The sequence below is a fragment of the Pantherophis guttatus genome, chromosome 3, assembly GCF_059756535.1.
Source record: "Pantherophis guttatus breed Tessera chromosome 3, ASM5975653v1, whole genome shotgun sequence".
NCBI lineage: Eukaryota > Metazoa > Chordata > Lepidosauria > Squamata > Colubridae > Pantherophis > Pantherophis guttatus.
Genome location: NC_142065.1, coordinates 32,381,535 through 32,403,680, shown reverse-complemented (window position 1 = coordinate 32,403,680; position 22,146 = coordinate 32,381,535). Strand labels below are relative to the sequence as shown.

Genomic DNA, 22,146 nt, shown 5'->3' with positions numbered 1-22,146 from the left:
ATTGTCAACAATGCCTCTTCCATACCACCCATGATAACCATCTCACTCTGTGCACTGAAAGGGCCAGGCTGATGGCCACCAGAAACTTTTTTCTCTCTTACATAATAGAGAAGAGCAAACAGTAATGTGGTTGCTTATTTCTTTTCATTTAATGACACAAGACATAATGAGTTTGATAAATTTCTATTGACCACAATTCTGTTCCCCTCTAAAACATTCCATAATAGAGATGGCAGAATCCATTAAGTTATAAAATCAACAGATATGTTCTCTTATTTGCTTTAAAAAGTGCCATTGTATTGTATTGAATTACATTGCATTGCATTCTTCCTACTAAACCAAGAAGTTAAAACATTTCTGCTTATCTACTATGAAATACTTGGAAATTTACTAGCAAACCTACAGGTATACTTTGGCTACCTTTGGTTTAGGAGATTTGAAATAATTTGTTAATTAAACAGGCAGGCTTTTGCAACCACTTGGGAACATAAAAACTTACGTTCTACATGTGTCTATATTTCATGTAAATCTATGGATGAATAAAGAATAATGTATGCTCCAAAGAATAATGTATGCTCAAAAATAATGTTTGCAAGTGAAAAAGCTATTCTGAAATGTGATTTATATTTTTGTAATTAGTGTAAAAAAAATCACAAGACGATGGGGATACAATTCAACCGTTTAACATGTACTTTACTACTGTGCAACAAGCCTACTGAAATGCTCTTTAGTTGAATGACAAGAATCTCTCAAATTAATAATAAATCTGGGAAGTTGAACAATAGCTATTGTTTTTCTCTGTAGTCTCCTGGCTAATTGTACCATCGCCATATGCTAAATAAATAAATAATTTTGTATCCCAGATCACTTTAAAAGATTTTGCTGTTCTTCTAATAAAAACTATTCTATCATTTAGGTATAACTAAATTCATTAAATATGCCACTCATCAGGGACAATGTCCCATTATTTATTAAAATGCATGATTAATGGATCAGGGAAAATTCTCAGTCTTGTTAATTAGCACATTCACAAATGTTACTTAAGAATACACTTAAACAAAAAGAAATTAATGGTACTTAAATGTTTTTCTTGAACATCTAATAGCTATAGTTAATGGCAAATCACTTCTGTATCATTACAAAAACTACATGCATGTGTCCATGAAATCATCAAGAATAAATCTGTTAGATGCAGATTTTATATAATATTAACACTGTCAAAAGTTCTGGACAGAAAGCTCATTTTAATAACCAGCAGAAAAGGTTTGATGCAGTCAATCCAAATGAAATACATCTCTGCATTGGCCATCTATCTTTATTCACTCTACTTTCCAAGAAAAAAACACAACAATCTAAGTTTCTTTATATTTAGATTCTAAGTTATCTAAGTACCTTTCTGATTTTCTTTCTCTGCCAGTTCTGCAGCTACAAGCTATGCCCCCTCTTATCTGATCATTCCCTAAGGAGCATCTTCCCCTTCTGTCTCCAAGGTTATTTCCACATACCATTACACCCTTCTTACTCATCTTTCTGTTCCATATACAGCATTTTATTTTTCTGGCAACAGAAAGGCAAATTCAATCATGTGGTAAATCAGGTTGTATCACTTTGGATCCTGGACTAGATTACTTCAATGACTTGTTTTGCCAAAACTAGGCCTCATGTTAAATTTCCACCCTGTTTCCAAAATGACAATTAACAGATCTCTGAATAAGAAAAAAAAAGTTTATCTTGAAATTGATTTCCCTTCTGTTTCATTCTATACAGAAGGACACTACCAGGTGTGTGAATCATGAAATTGAAGTGCTTTGAGAGAGATTCTCTATTCAGATCAATAAGCAGCAATGGCTAAGATATACAGTTAAGCTTGTTTACTCTTCTGAAGGGGCAACAGATCTTGGCACAGGTTCACTTTTCTCCAAAGGAAAAAGAAATTAGACTTTCTAAAGACTTGTCTATTCATCCTTTCAATAAAGCTAATGCTTGCATTATGTTTTAGAGAACAAATACACTTTACGTACTTTAAATTCCTAAAATAGTTCTTTAAGGTAGCCCATTATTATTCTTATTGTGTTTGTGATTGTGATGGGAGCTTCTTTAAAGCTTTCTAATAAAATTGCGAGGTGATATTTGAAACAAAACCAAGAGACTGGGATTGAAAAAAAAAGGATGTTTTTTTTTAAACTCTGTGCACAATGCTAACACTTGCAGTAGCAAAACTTCTACATGTCACAGTTCAATTGCTAGCCTTCTATTTTGCTGTTACTGCAAATGTTGTAAAGTGGGGACTGTGGTTATTAGAAGGGATTCATATTATGAAGATTTGGAATTTTTTTGTTGCTCTTGTTTTTAATGCAGGATATTTATTTCAAGGGATCCTCCAGGGCAGAAGGGTTGAAAAAGGCTGGATGAGAATGAATATTAGCCCTGGTAAATAAATAGACATCTTTCTTCATTATTTAGGTAGACATTTATTCAAAAATGTTTTACATGTTTCCCCTATTAGTATCTAGGCCTAGATATTAATATAAAAGAGAAAGGTTTCTCATATCCATGTCCAACTTTAGTGGGTGATGCTCATCTCAGATTCTTAGCCGAGAGCATCACGTTGTCTGAAGACAAATTGGTGATCATGTGGCCAGCATACACCAAGGCTCATGGAAAGCTGTTACTTACCCACTGAAGTGGTACCTATTTATCTACTAGCATTTGCATTTCAAACTGCTAGGTGGGCTGGAGTTGGGGCAAGCAATGGGATCTCACCCCATCGCACGGCAGCTGTCAGTTCCAGCTGATCAGCTCATTGCCTTTAACTGTTGAGCCATTGCACCCCTAGATATTAATATACAGAACAGTTATTCCATTCTCATGAAACAATGTATTTCAAAATGTAACCTATAATTTATATATAACTTCTTGAATTCCTCATACAAGACTGACTACATATTTCCATCATATCCATACCAAAATGTTAGATGCTCCTTTTACATATTTTTATTACTGTTATCCATGTACTCTATGCCATACGATAAATAAAATAAATGTTTGCATATAGTCTGCTGAATGTTGGGAAATACAGAAAATCATTCAGATGAAAACTGTTACCTATAATATCAATAGAACTACCTGCCTCTTGTGTTATAGTTACAATTTGCTTTACACAGATGTAAATCCTTCTAAAACTGGAGGAATTTGTTTATATACTAAGAACCTATTTTTAGTTTCACATTTTAAGAGAATGGAAAACATGAAACGTCTTAAAGAAATTCAGTAAAAAGAAATACAGAAGTACCAAGCTATATTTAAACAGCAAAAGACATAGTATTCATGGATTTTACATTCTAGTGTCTTCTAATTTCTCATATATTAGCTTTTTCAATAAAAGTTTAATAATGCAGGGATTACCATTCTAAAACATGTCAGTAATGACACTGACATTAATAAAGACATCAGTTTAAATACTCTTTCTTTCTTGAAATAGTCTGTATCTTCAGGGGAAAAATATCCTTACCGCATGCCTTTCTCAAGAGAGCCATAAATATAGTATAATTTACAACATAATCATATCCACTTCTCCAAGAATCTAAGTTGACCAAACACAACCCAGCCAGAGAAAGAAACACATCATTAGTTTAAATGCACAAACAGCAATTAGAAACTACTGAAAAAATACCAGGCACTGAATCTGAAGTTTGACTTGTTAGGTACTGTCAAATGTTCTGAACTTTTGGATAGACACATGTTATTCCCAAGGTTATTTAGGGCAAAAATCAGGAGATCGATCAATGGCAGGATGGTAAATTTGGCAGGATAGTGATATGCTGCATGAACAGCTTTTGGAATGCTAAATTACCATCAAATTTGAACCAAGTTAGTTTTGCATTTAGTAAAATACTACATTTAGCTTCAGTTCTACTAATAAGGATATTATTTTTAACAAATATCTGAACTTTGGCAACTATTTTAAAAATCCCAATGCTTCAGAAACTTAATATTTAGTATTTCTGTGTTTTGAACATAAAAACTGAATAATATGTAAATTCATCAAAGGATATGCATTTAGCTTGCAGTTAAGCATTTCTTAGTAAATATGGTCAGTCTGTAAATAAAATCATTTTCGGTTCAGATTTCAGATGTAGACATTGCACTCTGAATAAACGGGGCAGAACTGGAGAACACGGGTGGTTCCCATAAACAGGTATCGCCCTTCTGTTGGTGTTCTTAGACCAACTGGAATTTTTTATTACATAGGAACACTTAAATTTTTGCCTGGCCACACTTGTAATACAAGATACATTTAGAACTGTAGTGTCCCTATCAGCTTACATGGATATGCATTCATTATCCAGAATGAGAATTATTTGTGAATTCAAGCCTACTGCCTGGTTTCTTCCTTTTTAGAATGGCATTTTTCATTCTAAATTTCATTCCCTGAAATTTTTGTTTGGTTCATACTACATTCTAAAATTACTCCTTGCAGGATAGTTTTACTCCCCAAAGGCCCATTTCACCATACAGCAATTTGTCCCCTCTAGTAAACTTCCCATGAGGAAAAAGTAGCCCAGGTATTGCTAAGCAACATAGGATTCTGGCCAATTAAAGGCTCATTTTTTCAGAGGATGCAGTACTTCAAACATATTTTCCTTTTAAACACAGCAGATCATTGCCACTTCTTAAGTTGTAGTTATCAAGAACTAGTTCACATATAGAAACCTTTGAGATGAAAATAACTTTTAAAAATGGCTAATTGGAAGATAAGATTTCCTTCAATGCCTGAAGGAAATAAAGATCAGAGATTTTTTTTAAAAAATCAAACAGAAATATAGGTGACACTTTAAAATCTAACAAATGTATTACAGCCCTAGTTTCCAGTGAGTGGAGTCCAGTTCATGAGGTACATGAATAAACAGCCTTAGGCATTCTTATCTCATTCTAAGCTGAATAGAGATGCCAAAAAGCAGCTTTGTATAAGGATCATTTACTTCCTTAGAGAATTATTCATGAAGAATAATATCTGGCAATGAAGCGAGAAGCGGAAAGCAATATTTAAAAACTAAATAGTTTGGTGAAAGCAGTGAATAGTTTATTCACATCCAATGTAATAAATCTCCATATACTCATAAATACAATGCTACTAGTTATTTATTAATCAACACTTAGAGACTAAGCAAAAGGCTCAAAGGCAGCATCATGGTCAAATAGATAAGAGAACTACCGGTGTATTATTTTGCACTTAGACAATATCTTTTTTTCAGGCTCTAATATTTTTCATTTGCTTAGACTATTAACACTTAAAGAAGAATCTCTCAAACCCAGTCTTGTTCAGTTCCAGTAAAAAAAAGAAGTTATAGTCTTATACCACTGTCCTATTTCATAGCTTTAAGTGAAATGCTTGGTGAAAAACTACCTTTCACCTTTTTCTGACAACCTTCAGCAATAATCCCCAAGAGGGCACTTTTCATAACAATGATATTTGCAGTTTAGGGCAAGAGAAATTAAACATCACCCAGTGCTGAAACTTTACAGCTTTCATCAGAATCCTAGCAGTTGCCTTACCAAGGCAAATCTAAGTTGGTTAGCCCCCAATCTGTGTCATTTCCATCACTCAAAGCAGGGACAAATGCACACACAAAACTGATGTTCAGTATGGCACAGCATAAATATAGGGAAATGATATCACATCCTGCCATGATCCGGAATGCCAATAGTAGGCTAAATATATCAGAGTCAACATTCTCATTCAAGCACAGAGCCATGCACTGAGGGAGAGAGGACTAATATACCCCCCTCGCCTCCCCCCCCCAAACCCAAACTAAGGATTTAGCTGACAGTGCAAAGGAATCGGCAGAAAGGAGCTGGGGGGGGGGGAAGCAGTCGGAAAATAAGCCCTTTCCTACATAAGCGAGTTACCTACCACGCCCGCCCACCCACTTACTCCCGGCAGCTCTATAATCTGAAAGCCATTCACTTCCAATAGGAAACGGGGAATTCTATTTGGTACTTAAAAAGCCACAGCTAGCGTATTGTATTATATCTGCGCACGCACAGAAAGCACAAATGACAGCTGGAAACACCGGAGGAAAAAAGGAAGGAAAAAAAAAAGAGGATATACATATAATTTAACTAAAAGCACAACCTTGAGCAGTGCACGGTTGCTTGCGCAGCCAATCCCTGTTTTTTTTGTTGTTGTTTTTTTTTGCATGCCACAAAGGGAGGAAAACCCACAAAAAATTCTGTACACTCACATTGTTTAAATAGTTCCAGACACAAAGCCATGAGAGACACAAAGAGGATGGGGGGGACTAGAAAGAGAAAAAGGGGGTAAAGAGAGAGAGAGAGAAACGAAAGAGACCGGCCTTCTTTTCGCCTTGGGAGGAAAAAAGAGAGGAATGGCGCTACTACGGTAGAAGGGCAAAGCCGGATTCCACTCTGCTCATTGAGAAAACAACAAGCGGGTCCCGGTCGAGGAAGGAAGAATGGGGCGGAGGACGGGCGGGAGGCAGAGCCGGGCCTGCCCCCGTGGCGCTTCAGACCGTGGCGAGGGCAAGGAGCGGGCAGCTACGGCTGCCGAGAACGACGATCTGACCGGGGCTGAAAAAAAGATACAAAGTAAGAGAGAAAAAAAAAAAATGCCGCGATACACAACAGGCTTCGGCAGCGTATATACACTCACCCTCCTCCCTCACTCACTCAGCCAGCCCATCCGCTGCCCGTTATGTACTTTCAATGGGAGGAGCATCGGGGTTGTTAAAGCCCAGGGTTGGCCACGCCCACCTCCCCGGGCCGCGCCCGGCGACAGCGGGAGAAAGGGGAGCGAGCGGGGCGCTGGCCGTGGAAACGTCGTGCCGAAAACGGAGCGGGGTGGAGGAGCCGGGAAGGAGGAGGCCGGGCGACAACGGCAGCCCTCGACGGCTGCCAATGGAAGCGAGGGGGCGGGCGCTCTGCAGCACCGAGCTTCGTCGGTCGTTGCAAAGGAAGGGAGAAAAAGGCCGGCAGGCTGGCTGGCTGGCCGAGCTACTGCACCAGCTGCGAGCCTCCTCCGACTTTCGCGTGCGCTGCCCAACCGGTTCCAGCTAGTATTCCGCACATGCTCACAAAGCCCGTTTCCCCCTCGTCTGCCTCTGCCTGCTCGCCTCAAAAAAAATAAAAAAAAAATAAAAGCCGAGGGAGGCAGCGTAAAGGTCAGCCAAGTCTGCCGTGACAAAAAGGCGAAGGCTTCAAGGCCGCAGCTGCACCGCGGGAGGGCTCGCGCCGACCTCCGCGCTCCTCAAAAGTTTCGCTTTTTGTTTTTTTCCCCTTGTCTCTGCCCCGCGCCCCCATCCCTCCCCTCCCCCGGCGCGAAGCGGGGAGAAGAGCTCCACCCGCAGAAAGATGGATAACAGGTGTGGTCGCCCCCGCGGAAGGGGGCGCTCGCTCTGGGCAAGGGCGGTGCAAATGGTGGGAAGTCGCGTGTTCGCAGCGGTGCTAAAATACCTGCGGCTCTAATGTAGGGGGAAGGATGGGGCGGGGGGCATTTCGAAGGTAGGGATATATGGCTCGATGGCTCCAAGGCCCAAAAGCCGCCGAAAGAAGGCAGGTCTAGGATCACCCACTTGCCGTTTTGGCTTGGTGGCGATGCTGCCATCTTAACTCTTCCCTGCGGGTCAATCGACAAGTAAACTCTAAAATCAGGTCGACCGGCGCGCTGGATCCTATTTCAATTTGGCCGGCTTGAAAAAAATAGAATAGGGAATAGAAAAGACGACCTTCGAGACACTCGTGCCTCGAGTGGTTGTGACGACAAAGTGCTCCAGACACTGTCAGACAGGCAGAGTCGCCCAGCCGGTCCTCTATTCCGTTCAGCTGGGCAATGAAGAAAATTAAGGTCTAAACTCTCAAGCATTAAATCAGGGGTCTCCAACCTTGGCAACTTTAAGCCTGGCGGACTTCAACTCCCAGAATTCTGGCTGGGGAATTCTGGGAGTTGAAGTCCGCCAGGCGTAAAGTTGCCAAGGTTGGAGACCCTTGCATTAAATGGTGGAGGGTGCTCCCACAGCAGCCCCAAAACAGTTCAAATGGGATTTTGACATTCCAGAGGAGAGTGGAATCTCTGCCTTCCCACCCCGATATTCACTTGAGAATTTTTATCAAGTTTTTGAAATAGAACATAAAAGGTAGTGTCACAGGACTGAAAGATCCCTCTGAGGTCTTCTAATCCAACCCGCTGTTCAAGACAGGAGATCTTTATACCATCCCAATCAAATGGTTGCCCAATCTATTTTTGAAAACTTTTGGTGTTGGAACATCCACAACACAGGGAGGCAAGCTATTCCATTGATTAACTGTTCTCACTGTCAGAAAATGTTTCCTTATGTCTAGGTTGGATCTCTCTTTAACAAGCAATTGCAGTACTTTAACAATTACTTCTTGTCCTGACCTCAGATGCTTTGTATTCAGTCTCTCGACCCCTGAAGAAATGGTAGTATAAATAATGAAAATGTCTATTTAGTTCATGAACTCCTTGATCATATCAGATACCAGACAAATACATAAGCAATGAGGCTACAGGAGTCCTAACACTGGTCATTAGTTCCTGCCTTCTGAATCATAGGGTGCATCCCTCAAGCAGCAACTGTTGCTGAATAGCAGGAGATAATCTTCCCTCTGCTGTCCATTTTTGCAAGCTTCCCACATGCATCTGGTTGACAGCAGTGACTCTGAATGCTGATTTATTTTCCCCTTTCTGAGCAAAGCCCTCATTTGCAGTTACCTTAAAAGGACCAATGTTTGACCTAAGAGCATTTTTAAAAATAACCATTTCCTTATTTAAATGAAAAAAAATTGTCTTAAAACTTAGGTACTTTCAGATATGTTATTGTGTAATCACTCTGTTTATTCCAAAAAAAAAAAAAAGGGAAACACAGGCAATGTTATTTTTTATTTGTAAACTCCCCTTGGTACTTCTTTTTCCTTTCTTCCTCTTTATTGCTAAGAAGAGAAGAAAAAGCACAGTGCCTTTTGACTGTTTGAGTTCCAAGACTTGCTCATCTGGAAACACCCTTACGAAGTGGCAGATCCATACTTGCACACAGACAACCACCCAACCTGAAACAGGTTCTCATAAGCAACAATGACACAACAATGATGCTTACATGGGAGCCAGATCCTGTGACAAGTCCAGATGTCTGCTTTGCCCCCTCATTTATACCGATAATATCATTACAGGCCCCAAAATTTTATATGCAAGATTAGAGGGGTCTTCACACACAGACTTCCTCTGATGTGATATATGCCATAATTTGTCATTGATGTTTCTCCAGATTCTATGTAGGACAAACAGGTGAGACATATGCAAAAGAATTAAGTTTGATGTCAGAATTCAAAACAAGAACAAAGTAAATGAGGATTTCCCAGGACACTATTACAGATTTCAGAATATCTGTTTTAGGCTGAAGAAAATTTAGCAGCACAATTGAGGGAAGGACTACTAAATCACATACACTAGTCTCAGGCATTCTCAGAAGGTTTAACAAGCAATGCATTTTAACTGTTAATTTGTCTCACTTGTAACCTGCATCTGCGTAACCCCTTCCTTCCCTATCCTAATTTAGCAATAGGACTTAGACTTATATACTGCCCCATAGTCTTTTACAGCATTCTCTGAGTGGTTTACAATGTCAGCCTATTGCCCCCAATAATCTGGGTCCTCGTTTTACCGACCTTGGAAGGCTGAGTCAACATTGAGCCCATCAGGAGCGAACTCCTGGCTGTGGGCAGAGTTAACCTGCAATAGTGCATTCTGACTACTGCGTCACGAGATGTCTTCTCTTTAAATCCATACATTTTATGCATCTGATGTAGTGAGCTGTAGTTAATGAAAGCTTATATCTTTTAATAACATTTGTTGTTCTGAAAAGCTGTTACCAAACTCCTCCTGACTACAAACAGACTCAAAGGGTGCCCTGTTCAGACTAATGCTTACATCACCTATCAGTATTTTGTTCAGAGCTTAAATTAGGACTCTGAAAAAAAATACAGTTTTTATATTTGAATCAAAAATAAATTGATTAAATTTCTGAATCAAATTCACTTTCTGAAGTGATATTTTGATTCAGATTAATAGTTGAATCAGTTCAGATGTCTCTGAATCATTCCAATTATTTCATAGCCTTTGGCATACCTACAGGAAGGCCTTTTTCCCAAGTGGAATTGACTTTTCAAATGGAATCTGTGATACAACTATTTCATCCAGTTCTGAAAAAATACCGATTTTTAATACTCCTCAACACTTTGCTATCATGCCTCCCTTTAATCTAACTTTAATGAACACGCTTCCCTTAAAAACCCAGGTACCAAAATGAACACAAATAAACAATGAAACAATTAAATGAAACTTTAAGAAAAATGGATTTATTGTAACTAAAAGATTCCTCAGAACTCCCCTGTCTGCACCTCTTCTACTTCATAGATTGGGAAACCAAGCTTCAGATTATATTACATTCTATGCCTCTGTTTCCTGTCTTTTCTCAATATTCATAACAGCTGAAAACAACAGCTCCTCAAGGGTGCAGAAATAAAAGATAGCTCTAATAAACGGGAATATATTCCTTATATACTGCTGGAGAGCCAACGTGCTCTGGACTAAAATCAAGGAGACCCAGGTTCAAATCCATCCTCATGCATTGGGTGATTTGGGCTAGTTATTCTATTAGCCCCAAACTACCTTAGAGGGTGTGGGAAGGAACACTCTTCATGCTTTCTTAAGCTCCTGGGGGAAAGATGGAGGATATAAATCTAACAAAGAATATTGTACATATGTGGCTTCTACAGTGGGACAAATGTCTTTTGCAAAGTATTTGGAAACTTCAAATTAGATGTTCTTTCCAATTTTCTGTATATTTTGTAACCCAAATCTGAAAGTTTTATTCACATTCGCACTATATACCATGCCTAACTAACATGCACAGAGTTAATGTGGACAAAAGGAAAAGTATTTGCTATGTACTTTTCACATTAAAAAAAAGCATAATTAAAAAATTCCAGAAGAATATATTATAAAACAAAATAGTGAAAGAAGGAAATGCAAGAGGGATTTTTTTTTTAGCAGAAATGTGGTTAATGACCTTTTAGCTTTTAATAATGTGAATGCACCAGAGGATTTCAAGTAAAGCATATAATTATATGTTCTGTAGAATTATATTGATTTCATCCTATTTTTTAGATGGGTATATTGTGTCACTGGGACAACACTGAAGGAGGCCACAGAGTTCAGTATATTTCTCCTGAATTTAAAGAGTTCCAACTTCAGAGGGCAAATCTGACACAAAAAAATCTCTCCTAGAATTCCAGACTAGAGACTTGAATTATATTCTAATTTTTCTTGATGCTCCTTCATACCACCAAAGAAACATATGAATGACCCCAGCATTTTTTTCTTTTATGTCTCCAAGGAAGACAAAGTAGCCAAACATGCAAATTTATGTGTCTTCTATGATTCTAATCTCTTCTGGCAAGCAACCTTAAATCTCTGAGGTTTAACTATTCTGCAATAGGATTTAGAAAATGTCCAAGTATTTCTTATTCTAGCATTTCATTTCAAGTACCTCTTCTATTTCACACGAAGTACCAAATCAACATACAAAATAGAAACTCATAAAACAGTAATTAATAATTTGCTAATAAAACAGTCATAAATATTAAAAACATTTAAAGCAACTAGGGATTTGTAAAAATAAATGTATTGGATTTTGCAAAACATTTAAAAAGCAGTTGATTTCACACAACTTTCCTTGTTGCTTGTGCATGAAGCACAAAATACATCTACTGAGACTTCCCATAAAACACTTGTGCCAGAGGTGGTATTCAGCAGGTTCTGACCAGTTCTGGAGAACCGATAGCAGAAATTTTGAGTAGTTTGGAGAACTGGTAAACACCACCTCTGACTGGCCCCGCCCCCATCTATTCTCTGCCTCCCGAGACCCAGCTGATCGGGAGGAAATGGGGATTTTGCAGTAACCTTCCCCTGGAGTGGGGAGGGAATGGAGATTTTACAGTATCCTTTCCTGCCATGCCCACCAAGCCACACCCACCAAGCAATGCCACACCCACCAAGCCATGCCCACAGAACCGGTAGTTAAAATTTTTGAATCCCACCACTGACTTGTGCCCATTGATGTACTGTATGTGGAAACAACTGGGGAAAATTTTTTGAAGCAACCACACTAAACTTTTCAGAGTGAACAGCTGCTTTATCACTCAGAAGAGATGGCTTGCTTGTGGCAACTTTCTTTATATAGTGCAATAGTGCCTCTCTTGGTAGTGCCCAGCCCTACCAATACATAGTAATTAATTGCTACATGGCCCATTGAGATGAAGACAAATATGCCTTCATATTTATACTCCACAAAAACAGAATTTATCATGATCAGACAATATTATCCTTTTAAAATAGGTAGGTTTCTATGATGCAGCCTGAGGACTTTTTTAAAAAAAAAATAAATGAGTCATAAGCATATTTTTGTAGTTCTGTTTGGAAGCAAAATTAATGTTTTTGATATTTAGTCCACTGTTGCAAGATTTTTTTTTTAGATGACACCATCTGGCTAAGTTTATAATTGGTATTTTATATCTTTTCAATGTAATTGCACGTATAACACAAGCATGATGATCATAGTGAAGGAACCCAGAATGGTTTATAAAAGAATATAAATAATTTTGAATAAAATAATTAACAACAAACCAACGATCCTAAAAAAGCAGTTAATAAAAAATTAAAATCTATGCTAGTTTGGAGAGATTTTGCTTGAAACAAAGCTACTCTGGTCATGGTCACTCATATCCTTGTGACCTCCAGATCAGACTATTGCAATGTGCTCTACATGGGGCTGCCCTTGAAGAGCAGCCGGAAGCTTCAGCTGATGTAAAATGTGGCAGCATGGGCAATTAATTGTATTTTTTGTTTGGTGCATGTGACATCACTGCTTTGTGAGTTGCATTGACTTCTAGTGTGCAATTCAAGGTGCTGGCAGTTACCTTTAAAGCTCTTCATGGCCTAGGATTGGGTTATTTTGGGGACCATGTTTCCCCAATAGTTTCTACCCATCCAACCTGGTCTGGTAGGAGGGGCATGTTCTGGGCTTTTTCTGCCGTAATACCTGCCCTGTGGAACATCATTACACTCTTAATTTAGCCCTGCCCTACTGGTCTTTTGCAAGGCCCTGCAAGGTGCCCAGGGGTGTGATAGAACCAGTCTCTCGACTTACTTTATTTATGGAACTCGGCTGCTTTTTTAAAAAAGTTTTTTTTTAATTATTTTTACTTATTTTATTGTAAACTGTTCAGAATCACTTATGTGAGATGGGCAGCTACTGTAAATAAATCAAATCCATCAACAAATAATTCCAGCTTGAAATCCTTCCAAAATGATCAAATAACCTATTTTGCACTTAAAACAGCTATTTTATATTGAAAAGATAGTGTTTCAAACTTGACATTGGGGTTTTGGATTCAAGATCAGTGGTGGGTTGCCCCCGGTTCGCACCGGTTCTAGAGAACCTGTAGTAAAACCGGCAAGAGGCTCCGCCCACCAACCCCGACATCATCAAAATGCTTCTGCGCTTGCGCAGAAGAGTGTGTGCACGCGCGCAGCCCCGTTGTAAACTGGTAGTAAAGGTAAGTAGAACTCACCCCTGTTCAAGATGGATTGAATTTGAAATATTTTGCACACCCTTAATTAACAATCTTAAAGTGTGCCTAGAAAACAATTAGCAACCAATGTTGCTCTTTTAATATTGGCTTCATATGATCCTGGTATCTTGTACCAGTTAATAGCTGTATCTTCCACATTTTACACCAACTGGAGATACATGGCTTCTTTTTCAGGATGTTCTATATGAGACACACTGTAACAGACAAGTTGTGATATAGTAAAGAAAACTGTTGACAAACCAAGAGCAGGCTGGAGCACAGAACAATAACTAGGATGTTCTCTTCTGAAACTTTTTGTTTTCCTATTTTCTCTTGTTTTCTTCTCTTCTCCTTGCATAAGAGACGAGGCAGAAGCTAAACTCCTTATAAAATACTTTTCAGTTTTAGACGTGGGTTTCATCTGGCCTTACTGCTTCTGATTGCACATTGATTGATTGTTATCAAGGCAGGATTGGGAGGCTCGTACCTAATGGATAGTAATAATTTTCTTCTAACATTTTATAGAGCAGGATTGAAATTCTCAGAGTGAACCACATTCCTTTCAATATGTTTTCAAGAAAACCGAGATAGGCTTTGTGGATTGGCAGGCAGTTTTATTGTGGGAAACAAAGGTATTTTTTGCTTGGATTGCTTGCTATCAAAAAGCCTATTTGGTGTTGTGACTTATTTATGATCAGTAGTGATCCCAGTATTGGTTTGCAGAGAAGTACAAAGCCTGGCTTTTAAACTTAGCAAATGGAGAAGTTATCTGATCTCTTGAAAAGCAAATGTTCATGTTTTGCTCTTTGGACATTCTTTGGCCACATCAGCAGAACTAATAGGCGTTGATCAATCTAATCTATTATTAAAAAATTGAAAAGTAAGATATAGGTTCTGGTAGCTATTCAAAAAACCTTTTATCAGTATGGACCAGAAGGCAGCAGCTTGGAATGTAGAATTACTGAGATTATTTTTAGGACAGCCTTTCCCTACCTGTTGCCTAACAGATACATTGGACTCTATTTTGGCTGGCAATTATGGAAGTTATAGTGTAATACACCTGGTAGGTTCCCAGGTTGGAAAGTTGCCTTAAAGCTTCCTGAAGGAAAGTAGAAAAAGTAAGTTTGGTTTTAAAAAATGGAAATCACAGATATTGACTTGCCTTCCATATGCATATTTAAAGGAGAATTTATATATTGCAAAATAGGGAACAGTGATACTTGGGTTTCCTGCGGCTAAAGAAGGGTAGATGTGTATTTGAAAAATTGATGCTTGCCTTTTGTAAATTTTATAATTCAGGCTGGCACTTTGGATTTTGGGTAGTTTCCTGACCATGTATGGTGGTTCCTTGCATATTTTAAATATATGAATTAGAACAATTTGAATATTGTTCTGAATTAAGATGGAATCATTATACTGGAAGTTAATATCTTAGGATGTCAATACAGATAGACAGTTACTCAGTGAGAGAGACAAGCTTCTGGTAATAACACATTAAGTGAGTACATTAAAAGACCTTGAGATGAAATATAAGGAAATGGAAGTGATATTTGATAAGACAATTCTGATGGTAGAGGTTGATTAGGATTAAGATTAGAGGTAGATGTTTTTAGGAATAATTTTGTCACCAATGCTTCTGTTAAGGATTGTCCTCCATTTGGCTTCAAGTCATTTATTTTCAAAAACCAATTTATAGTTTGGTTGGTAGTTTCAATATAGTCAAGGCAGGGTGGTGGTCACCTTGGAGTCTGCAGGCACAGGGAACTCTGGATGGCTCTTCAATCTTAAATAAGAAATGTCCTTATCATGGTCTATTGCAGATTGGCATGATTTGTACTTACAGAGAAACCAAAACATTTGCCTTCCAATGTGATGAGTGTGATAATTACTGTCTAGGCCCCAGGGTGACAGCTAATGGTAGCAAAACGATACAGAAAAATTACATATTTACCACTACCTAATAGTCTTCTGGATTCTTGCAGCACAGATACTATCAAGCAAGAGCCTTGATAGTACAGTGGTCTAAGCACCCTGTTACTAACACAGCTGCCTGCAATTACTGCTGGTTCGAATCTCTCCAAGGCTCAAGGTTGACTCAGCCTTCCATCCTTTCTAAGGTAGGTGAAATGAGGACTCGGTTTGTGGGGGCAATAAGCTGACTTTGTATAAATATACAAAAGTATGAAGGCTATTGCTTAATGCATTGTAAGCTGCCCTGAGTCTCTGGAGAAGGGCGGCATATAAATCAAATAAAAAAAAAAGATTGTGTAGATCAGGGGTCTCCAACCTTGGCAACTTTAAGCCTGTGGACTTCAACTCCCAGAATTCTGACTCGGGAATTCTGGGAGTTGAAGTCCGCCAGGCTTAAAGTTGCCAAGGTTGGAGACCCCTGGTGTAGATTTCATAGTTGTGTTATCCTAGCAGACCTCCTTCCCCACCAAAAAGGGAACAACCACAGTTGCAGCTGTTGTCATTCCTCCCTAAGGCATTTGTGTGTGGAAGCCCAGGCACCCGGACAGGTATGCATCCTCTTTAATGGATAACAAATGTTGGGATTCCCCATTCCTCAGTCCCATCTGAGAGCTTTGCTTTGGGACCAGTGGTGAAATCCAAATTTTTTTTACTACCGGTTCTGTGGGCGTGGCTTGGTGGGCGTGGTGTGGCTTGGTGGGCGTGGCAGGAGAAGGTTACTTCAAAATCTCCATTCCCACTCCACTCCAGGGGAAGGATATTGCAAAATCCCCATTCCCACCCCACTCTGGGGCCAGCCAGAGGTGGTTTTTGCCGGTTCTCCGAACTGTTCAAAATTTCTGCTACCGGTTCTCCAGAACCTGTCAGAATCTGCTGGATTTCACCCCTGTTTGGGACTCAAGGAACTGTAGTTATGCTCCTGTGCTTTGTCTTAATGGAATCAAAGTGTTGAACTTGGCTAAGCCTATTGAACTTCAAATAACATTAAAAGTACCAAACTCAAGTTTTTGTCTAACTTTTATCTTCTTATTGTGGTTTTCCTCTCTATTTATAGGAACTCTATTGTGGCAATAGAGTATTCTGTAGCTGGTAAAACTATACAGAGACATGCCATTGTTGTTCTTAATTGTAAACATTTGAAAATATGGCCAACTCTGTTTCCAGTTGAATGATGTAGTTTAGAAGATTTTTTGCACTAATCAATAACCATCTTGTATTAATCTTGCATTAATTGTGATAATAAAAATGACTAAAAAGGCAGAAGCCAAAAGTTAGCAAATCAGCAAGAAAACATTATATCAATCAGATGTGTGATTCTATCCACAAGTCTGTCCAGCAGTAAAATAAATCCCTCTGTAAAAAATTAAATCCTTTCTTTTCTCTGCAGCTTCTTCCTGTTCCCCAGAGTTTCTGTAGAGCTCATTTGGAGGGGTGATTGGAACAAAAAGGAGAAGAAATCTATGCACTTAAAACTGCTCTGAATCAGAGTTGGATGAAGAATGTTCCTGTGGCTTGAATTCATTTGCTTATATGCATTTACTGGAATGATTGCATTATGTGAAGTGCTACAAAATGCTTTCATGCTTTTCAAGTATGATATATAATATTACAAATATGCATTTGTAATATTATATAAGTAATAGCAAGTCAAGAAATGGCAGTCAATAACAAAATATGAACATAATGGAAAGAAATGATGAAATAACAAAAAAGAAAAAATGTGGGACACAAACTTAACATGGGACTTAACATGATACAAAATATAATGTAATAGGCATAATTGAAATTTGGTGGGATGGTGGCATCTTGATTCTAAAAGGCTACATCTTAATCAGGTGGAATAGAATTCAACAGAAAGGGAGTAGTTTGCATTGTACATAAAGTATATACTGTACCTGCACAAGAAATTTACAAACTGGAGCATGTAGATACTGTTGGGACTGGGTAAGAATAAAAGTGTTGTCGTGGAAGTTTATTACCGACTTTAGATATGGAGCAGTTATGGATATGGTCCTTCTGTGTAAGATGACTAACTTCTAAAGATGTAGTTCTGAAGGTAATATCCTGTTTCCCCAAAAATAAGACATCCCCTGATAATAAGCCCAATCAGGCTTTTGAGCGCATGCGCTAAAATAAGCCTCCCCTGAAAATAAGCCCTCCCTGAAAATATTTAAACGCAGAGCTGGAAATCAGGTGAGATGGCAAGAAGAGCCCCATCTTGTTCCACGTGCCCCAAAATAATAAGACCTCCCCAAAAATAAGGCCAAGTGTTTATTTCGAGGTTCAAAAAAATATAAGACAGGGTCTTATTTTCGGGGAAACACGGGTACCATTATCAGATTTGAAATATCCTAATATCTATTAGAGATCAAATGCTGTTAAAAGTCAGGTATCCAATAAATTCCTGTTGTTTCTTACTGACAATTTCATTTGTCAGAAGGTGGAAAAAGTAACATGGGGGATATGTAGTTTCTGAAAAATTCAAAAGGAAGATAGATCAGCTCCAATGACATGAAATCTTGAAGAAGAAAAGTGTCCAGAAAGTGTCCAGCGAAACAAGATATTGAAAGTACAATTGCAAATAATACCTATTTGGAGGAAAAATGAGAGAAGGACTACGGTAAGGTATATAAACACAGAATTTTCTTAAAATTATTGGAAAGTAAAAGGGATATATACTGGAGTCAAGGGAGGACACACTGTAGTGGTCGCAAACTCTAGATGCCATGCCAGAAAGGTTAAAGCTCAGAATGAACTGAGACTTACGAGAAATGCCCAGAACATAAAAAGGGCTTATTAAAATAAATCAGGAAAAAAAAGACATGTACAGGTCTGTTGCAAGGAGTTGAATTAGTAAAGGTTGAGAAGAATCTTAACTTATATTTCATCTCTTCTCTCAGAAGAGAAACAAGACCTTAGCTGGCCATTGTTGTGAAGTTGGTGAAAGGAAGAAGCTGCAACTCTAGACAAAAAAGACCCTTAACTGAATGAGTTAAAAGACTCACATGTACATGAATTAAGATTGGGATGAATTCAGTGTTCAGGGCCAGAAGAATTACAACATTCTTGACTCCTTTAACTGTTCCTCACAGAATCTGTTTTCCAATCTCCTCACTATTTTGATAGCCTTCCTCTGAACTGTCTCCAGTTTGTTAATGTCTGTTTTAGCTTATTCTTTCAAAAACAGAAGGAATTGACATCTATACTGGGCAGGGCCTTCATGCAGATAATTAAACATGTTTCTAAGCACATAGATAAAAAGGCCGTAATTAACAAGAGCCAGCATGAACTTGTCACAAAGAATTATGCCAGGCTAACTTTAAGAAGATTCTAACAGGGATAACTGTCTTGACCTCCAGCATTTTTAAAGACATTCATGATATTCTCATTAATAAAATTGTAAACTATGGGCAAATTAATAAAATTGTTACCATGTTTCCCCGAAAATAAGACCCTATCTTATATTTTTCTGAACCCTGAAATAAGCGCTTGGCAGGGGTGAAATCAAGCAGGTTCTGACTGGTTCTGGAGAACCAGTAGCGGAAATTTTGAGCAGTTTGGAGAACCGGTAGCGGAAATTTTGAGTAGTTTGAAGAACCAGCAAATACCACCTCTGGCTGCCCCAGAGTGGGGTGGGAATGGAGATTTTGCAATATCCTTTCCCTAGGAGTGGGGAGGGAATGGAGATTTTGCAGTATCCTTTTCCTGCCAGGGCCACCAAGCCACACCCACCAAGCCACATCACGCCCACCAAGCCACGCCCACAGAACTGGTAGTAAAAAAATTTGGATTTCACCACTGGCGCTTGGCCTTTTTGCCATGTGCTCAAAAGCCTGATTGGGCTTATTATCAGGGGATGTCTTATTTTGGGGAAAACAGGGTAGATGAATCACGTCAGTATTCACAAATTAATTCACATTGGCTTGGAGAATAATACTATTGGGTAGAATGCCACACCATCTGTTCCGAGTCCTGTCCTGTTCAACCTGGATAAAGGGGTTGGGGGTAAGTATTACACAAATATGATAGATAACACAAAGGTGGGAGAACTTTCTGTTTATTTATTTACTAATTTAATTATTTACAGTATTGGCTGCCCATCTTACATAAATGTCCCTGTGTAGTTACAATTAAAACAGAATAAAAACAGTAAAAGGCAACCAGAGCTAAAAACAACAAAACTAACAAAAATACCCAGATTCTGTATAATTTCATAAAGTCTTTAGAAACAATAGCAACCCCCTGTATCTGAAAACTTCTAAATAAGAATCTGACAACATATCTCATATCAAAAGTATTGGAGATATCATCTATGAAAGAATCACAATGGGAGGAGGGTTGTGGATTGTGTAATGTAGTACAATAGTTTTGGCGGGAAGTTTAAAAGAACAATAGCACGTTGGTGATTGGCTAACTCCCTGGCCGGAGAAGTATATAAAGGGAGCTGTTTACTGTATGTGTTGCTGGATTCACACTCTGAATTAAAGAGCTGTTGTTACTGAAGACCTTGCTTCTGCCTCCTCATTCGCCCAATTTAACAGATTGTATGGGTGGCACCAATCCTACTTTTTTGACAGAACTGAAGTGCAGTGGATAGCACATCATAATCATGCTTTATGGTAGTTCCTGGATGAATGAACTGTAAAAATGATAACCACAGACTGAGATGATGTAATTTTCAGGTTGCCGTGGTTGTATAAACTGAATAAGTCTATCATAAGTGTGTTTGGAGGGTGAAATGTTCACATGTGGGCTGCTATAAATATTTGCCAGCCTTTATGTGCACAATTGATCTGCTCTGTAAAGAATTATTTTGCTGAAGGATTCTGTGGTTCAGTGCTGGTCCATTTGTATGTTAAATAGTGTAGTGCATTTTCTTCCAAATACACCAAATAAGAAGAGAGAACATGCAAAAATACAAGGCTATTCAAGTTTTATTATACAAAAAATCTACCCAAAGACCAAACTTACTGATTTATAGTCCGGCTAAAATATCTCTAGCTAATCACAGTTTACTTCACTTCACTAACAGGGATGTACAGTAGATGAAATTTTGTACAATAAAATAGCAGAGGTGGTATTTTCCGCATGCTTTAACATGTAACCTGTAGCTCTATTTTTGCGAATATGACAATAGACATCTTGTTTTTACTCTGTCCCCTTCTGTTTTTGCACAAGCTTCAGAAGATAATTAATAACAACAATCATGCATTATTATGTAGATGTTCATATAACTATAAGCTACAGCACACAAACTGCAGTATCCTTTGCCTATTTCCGGAGAAAGCTATTTCTAAAGACTGAATATAAGTCAAAAAGAAGACAATTTTAAATGGGATGCTTATTGCTATCACAGAATGAAATGTGAGGTCATTGCTGGATGATATAATTAGTAATGGGCCTCAGCAAGGTTCCAGCTCTTCATATATTCACAGCTCTTCATACAAAGAAGAGGGAGTCAAGCTATTCCCCAAAGCACCTGAGGGTAGAACAAGAAGCAATGGGTGGAAACTAATCAAGGAGAGAAGCAACTTAGAACTAAGGAGAAATTTCCTGACAGTTAGAACAATTAATCAGTGGAACAACTTGCCTCCAGAAGTTGTAAATGTCCCAACACTGCAAGTTTTTAAGAAGAGATTAGATAACCATTTCTCTGAAGTGGTGTAGGGTTTCCTGCCTAAGCAGGGAGTTGGACTAGAAGACCTCCAAGGTCCCTTCCAACTCTGTTATTCTATATACCAGCCTCTGGCCCTCTGCTACTTTTCCCATTTCACTCCATTGTCTTTTTTCTTGGCAGGTAAGTACGTTTAGAAAGAAGTCAATGGGCTATAGCTATGCATTACAATAGAGTCATTCCTTGATATGAATGGGATTTCGGAGGCTGATCTGTTGTTTTACTGCAAGCAAGATTGTTTTCTTTTTATGATAAAGTCAGAGGGAGCTGACTTTAACATAAAAAGGGTCAGTTATTGGCATTTGTGGATACCATGTTAGAGACGCTGTTTATAAGCATGACTAAAGATGGGAAGATTTTTTTCATATTTATAGGGAAGATACTTGAGTTAATGTTTATTGTATATTTAACATTCATATATATTGATTTGCTTTCTAAATTCTGTAATGCATATGCATGCATACATTTTGATTCCTATCACATATGAGGTATTCTAGAGCAGTGGTCACCAACTGGTGGTCCATGAGAAAATTTTGGTGGTCCACAGAAAAGGTGTTTGCATTTTTTATATTGCACTAAATCAGGGCTCCTCAAACTATGGCCCCTGGGCCAGATATGTGCAATGAACACTTGTGTTGCTGCAGAGAGTCTCCCCCTTCGGGGTCTTTTTGTGGGGGTCGAAGGAGGGCAGAAATTCTGACTTGGGGTCTGCTTCAGCCTCATGGTTGGGGTTTTGGGTGAAGGCTGGAGGGAAGGGCTGCTGGTGGCGAAGAGCCGGAGGACCTTGTTCCAGTGGGACTGCATCATGGCCTGGAACTGGCTGACCATCTCAGTCT

General features: G+C 38.7%; 1 protein-coding gene and 1 long non-coding RNA gene across 11 annotated transcripts in view; one reads left to right on the top strand and one right to left on the bottom strand.

Annotated features, from left to right (window-relative positions):
• The window catches only part of LOC117663661 (uncharacterized), a 32,398-nt gene extending 15,030 nt beyond the window's left edge, over positions 1 to 17,368 (top strand). For 2 of the 3 annotated variants that reach the window (XR_015733001.1, XR_015733000.1), the window contains exons 4-5: positions 1,768 to 2,430; positions 17,024 to 17,368. This is a non-coding gene — a long non-coding RNA (uncharacterized LOC117663661). The remainder of the gene's footprint in view (positions 1 to 1,767; positions 2,431 to 17,023) is intronic. The other variant, XR_004590776.3, reaches the window with a different exon arrangement.
• Positions 1 to 22,146, bottom strand: part of DLGAP4 (DLG associated protein 4) — a 400,912-nt gene that overhangs the window by 52,185 nt on the left and 326,581 nt on the right. Inside the window, exons 1-2 of one of the 8 annotated variants that reach the window (XM_034413998.3) lie at positions 6,674 to 6,852; positions 6,246 to 6,591 (exon numbers count right to left, since the gene is read on the bottom strand). The exons of 2 other annotated variants lie outside the window; for them this stretch is intronic. In XM_034413998.3, coding sequence (XP_034269889.1) covers positions 6,246 to 6,276 — 31 coding nt within the window. In that variant the 5' untranslated portion in view covers positions 6,277 to 6,591; positions 6,674 to 6,852. Of the gene's footprint in view, positions 1 to 6,245; positions 6,592 to 6,673; positions 7,155 to 22,146 lie in introns of those variants that run through there. 5 more of the 8 variants (XM_034413997.3, XM_087889204.1, XM_034414002.3 and 2 more) reach the window with 5 other exon arrangements.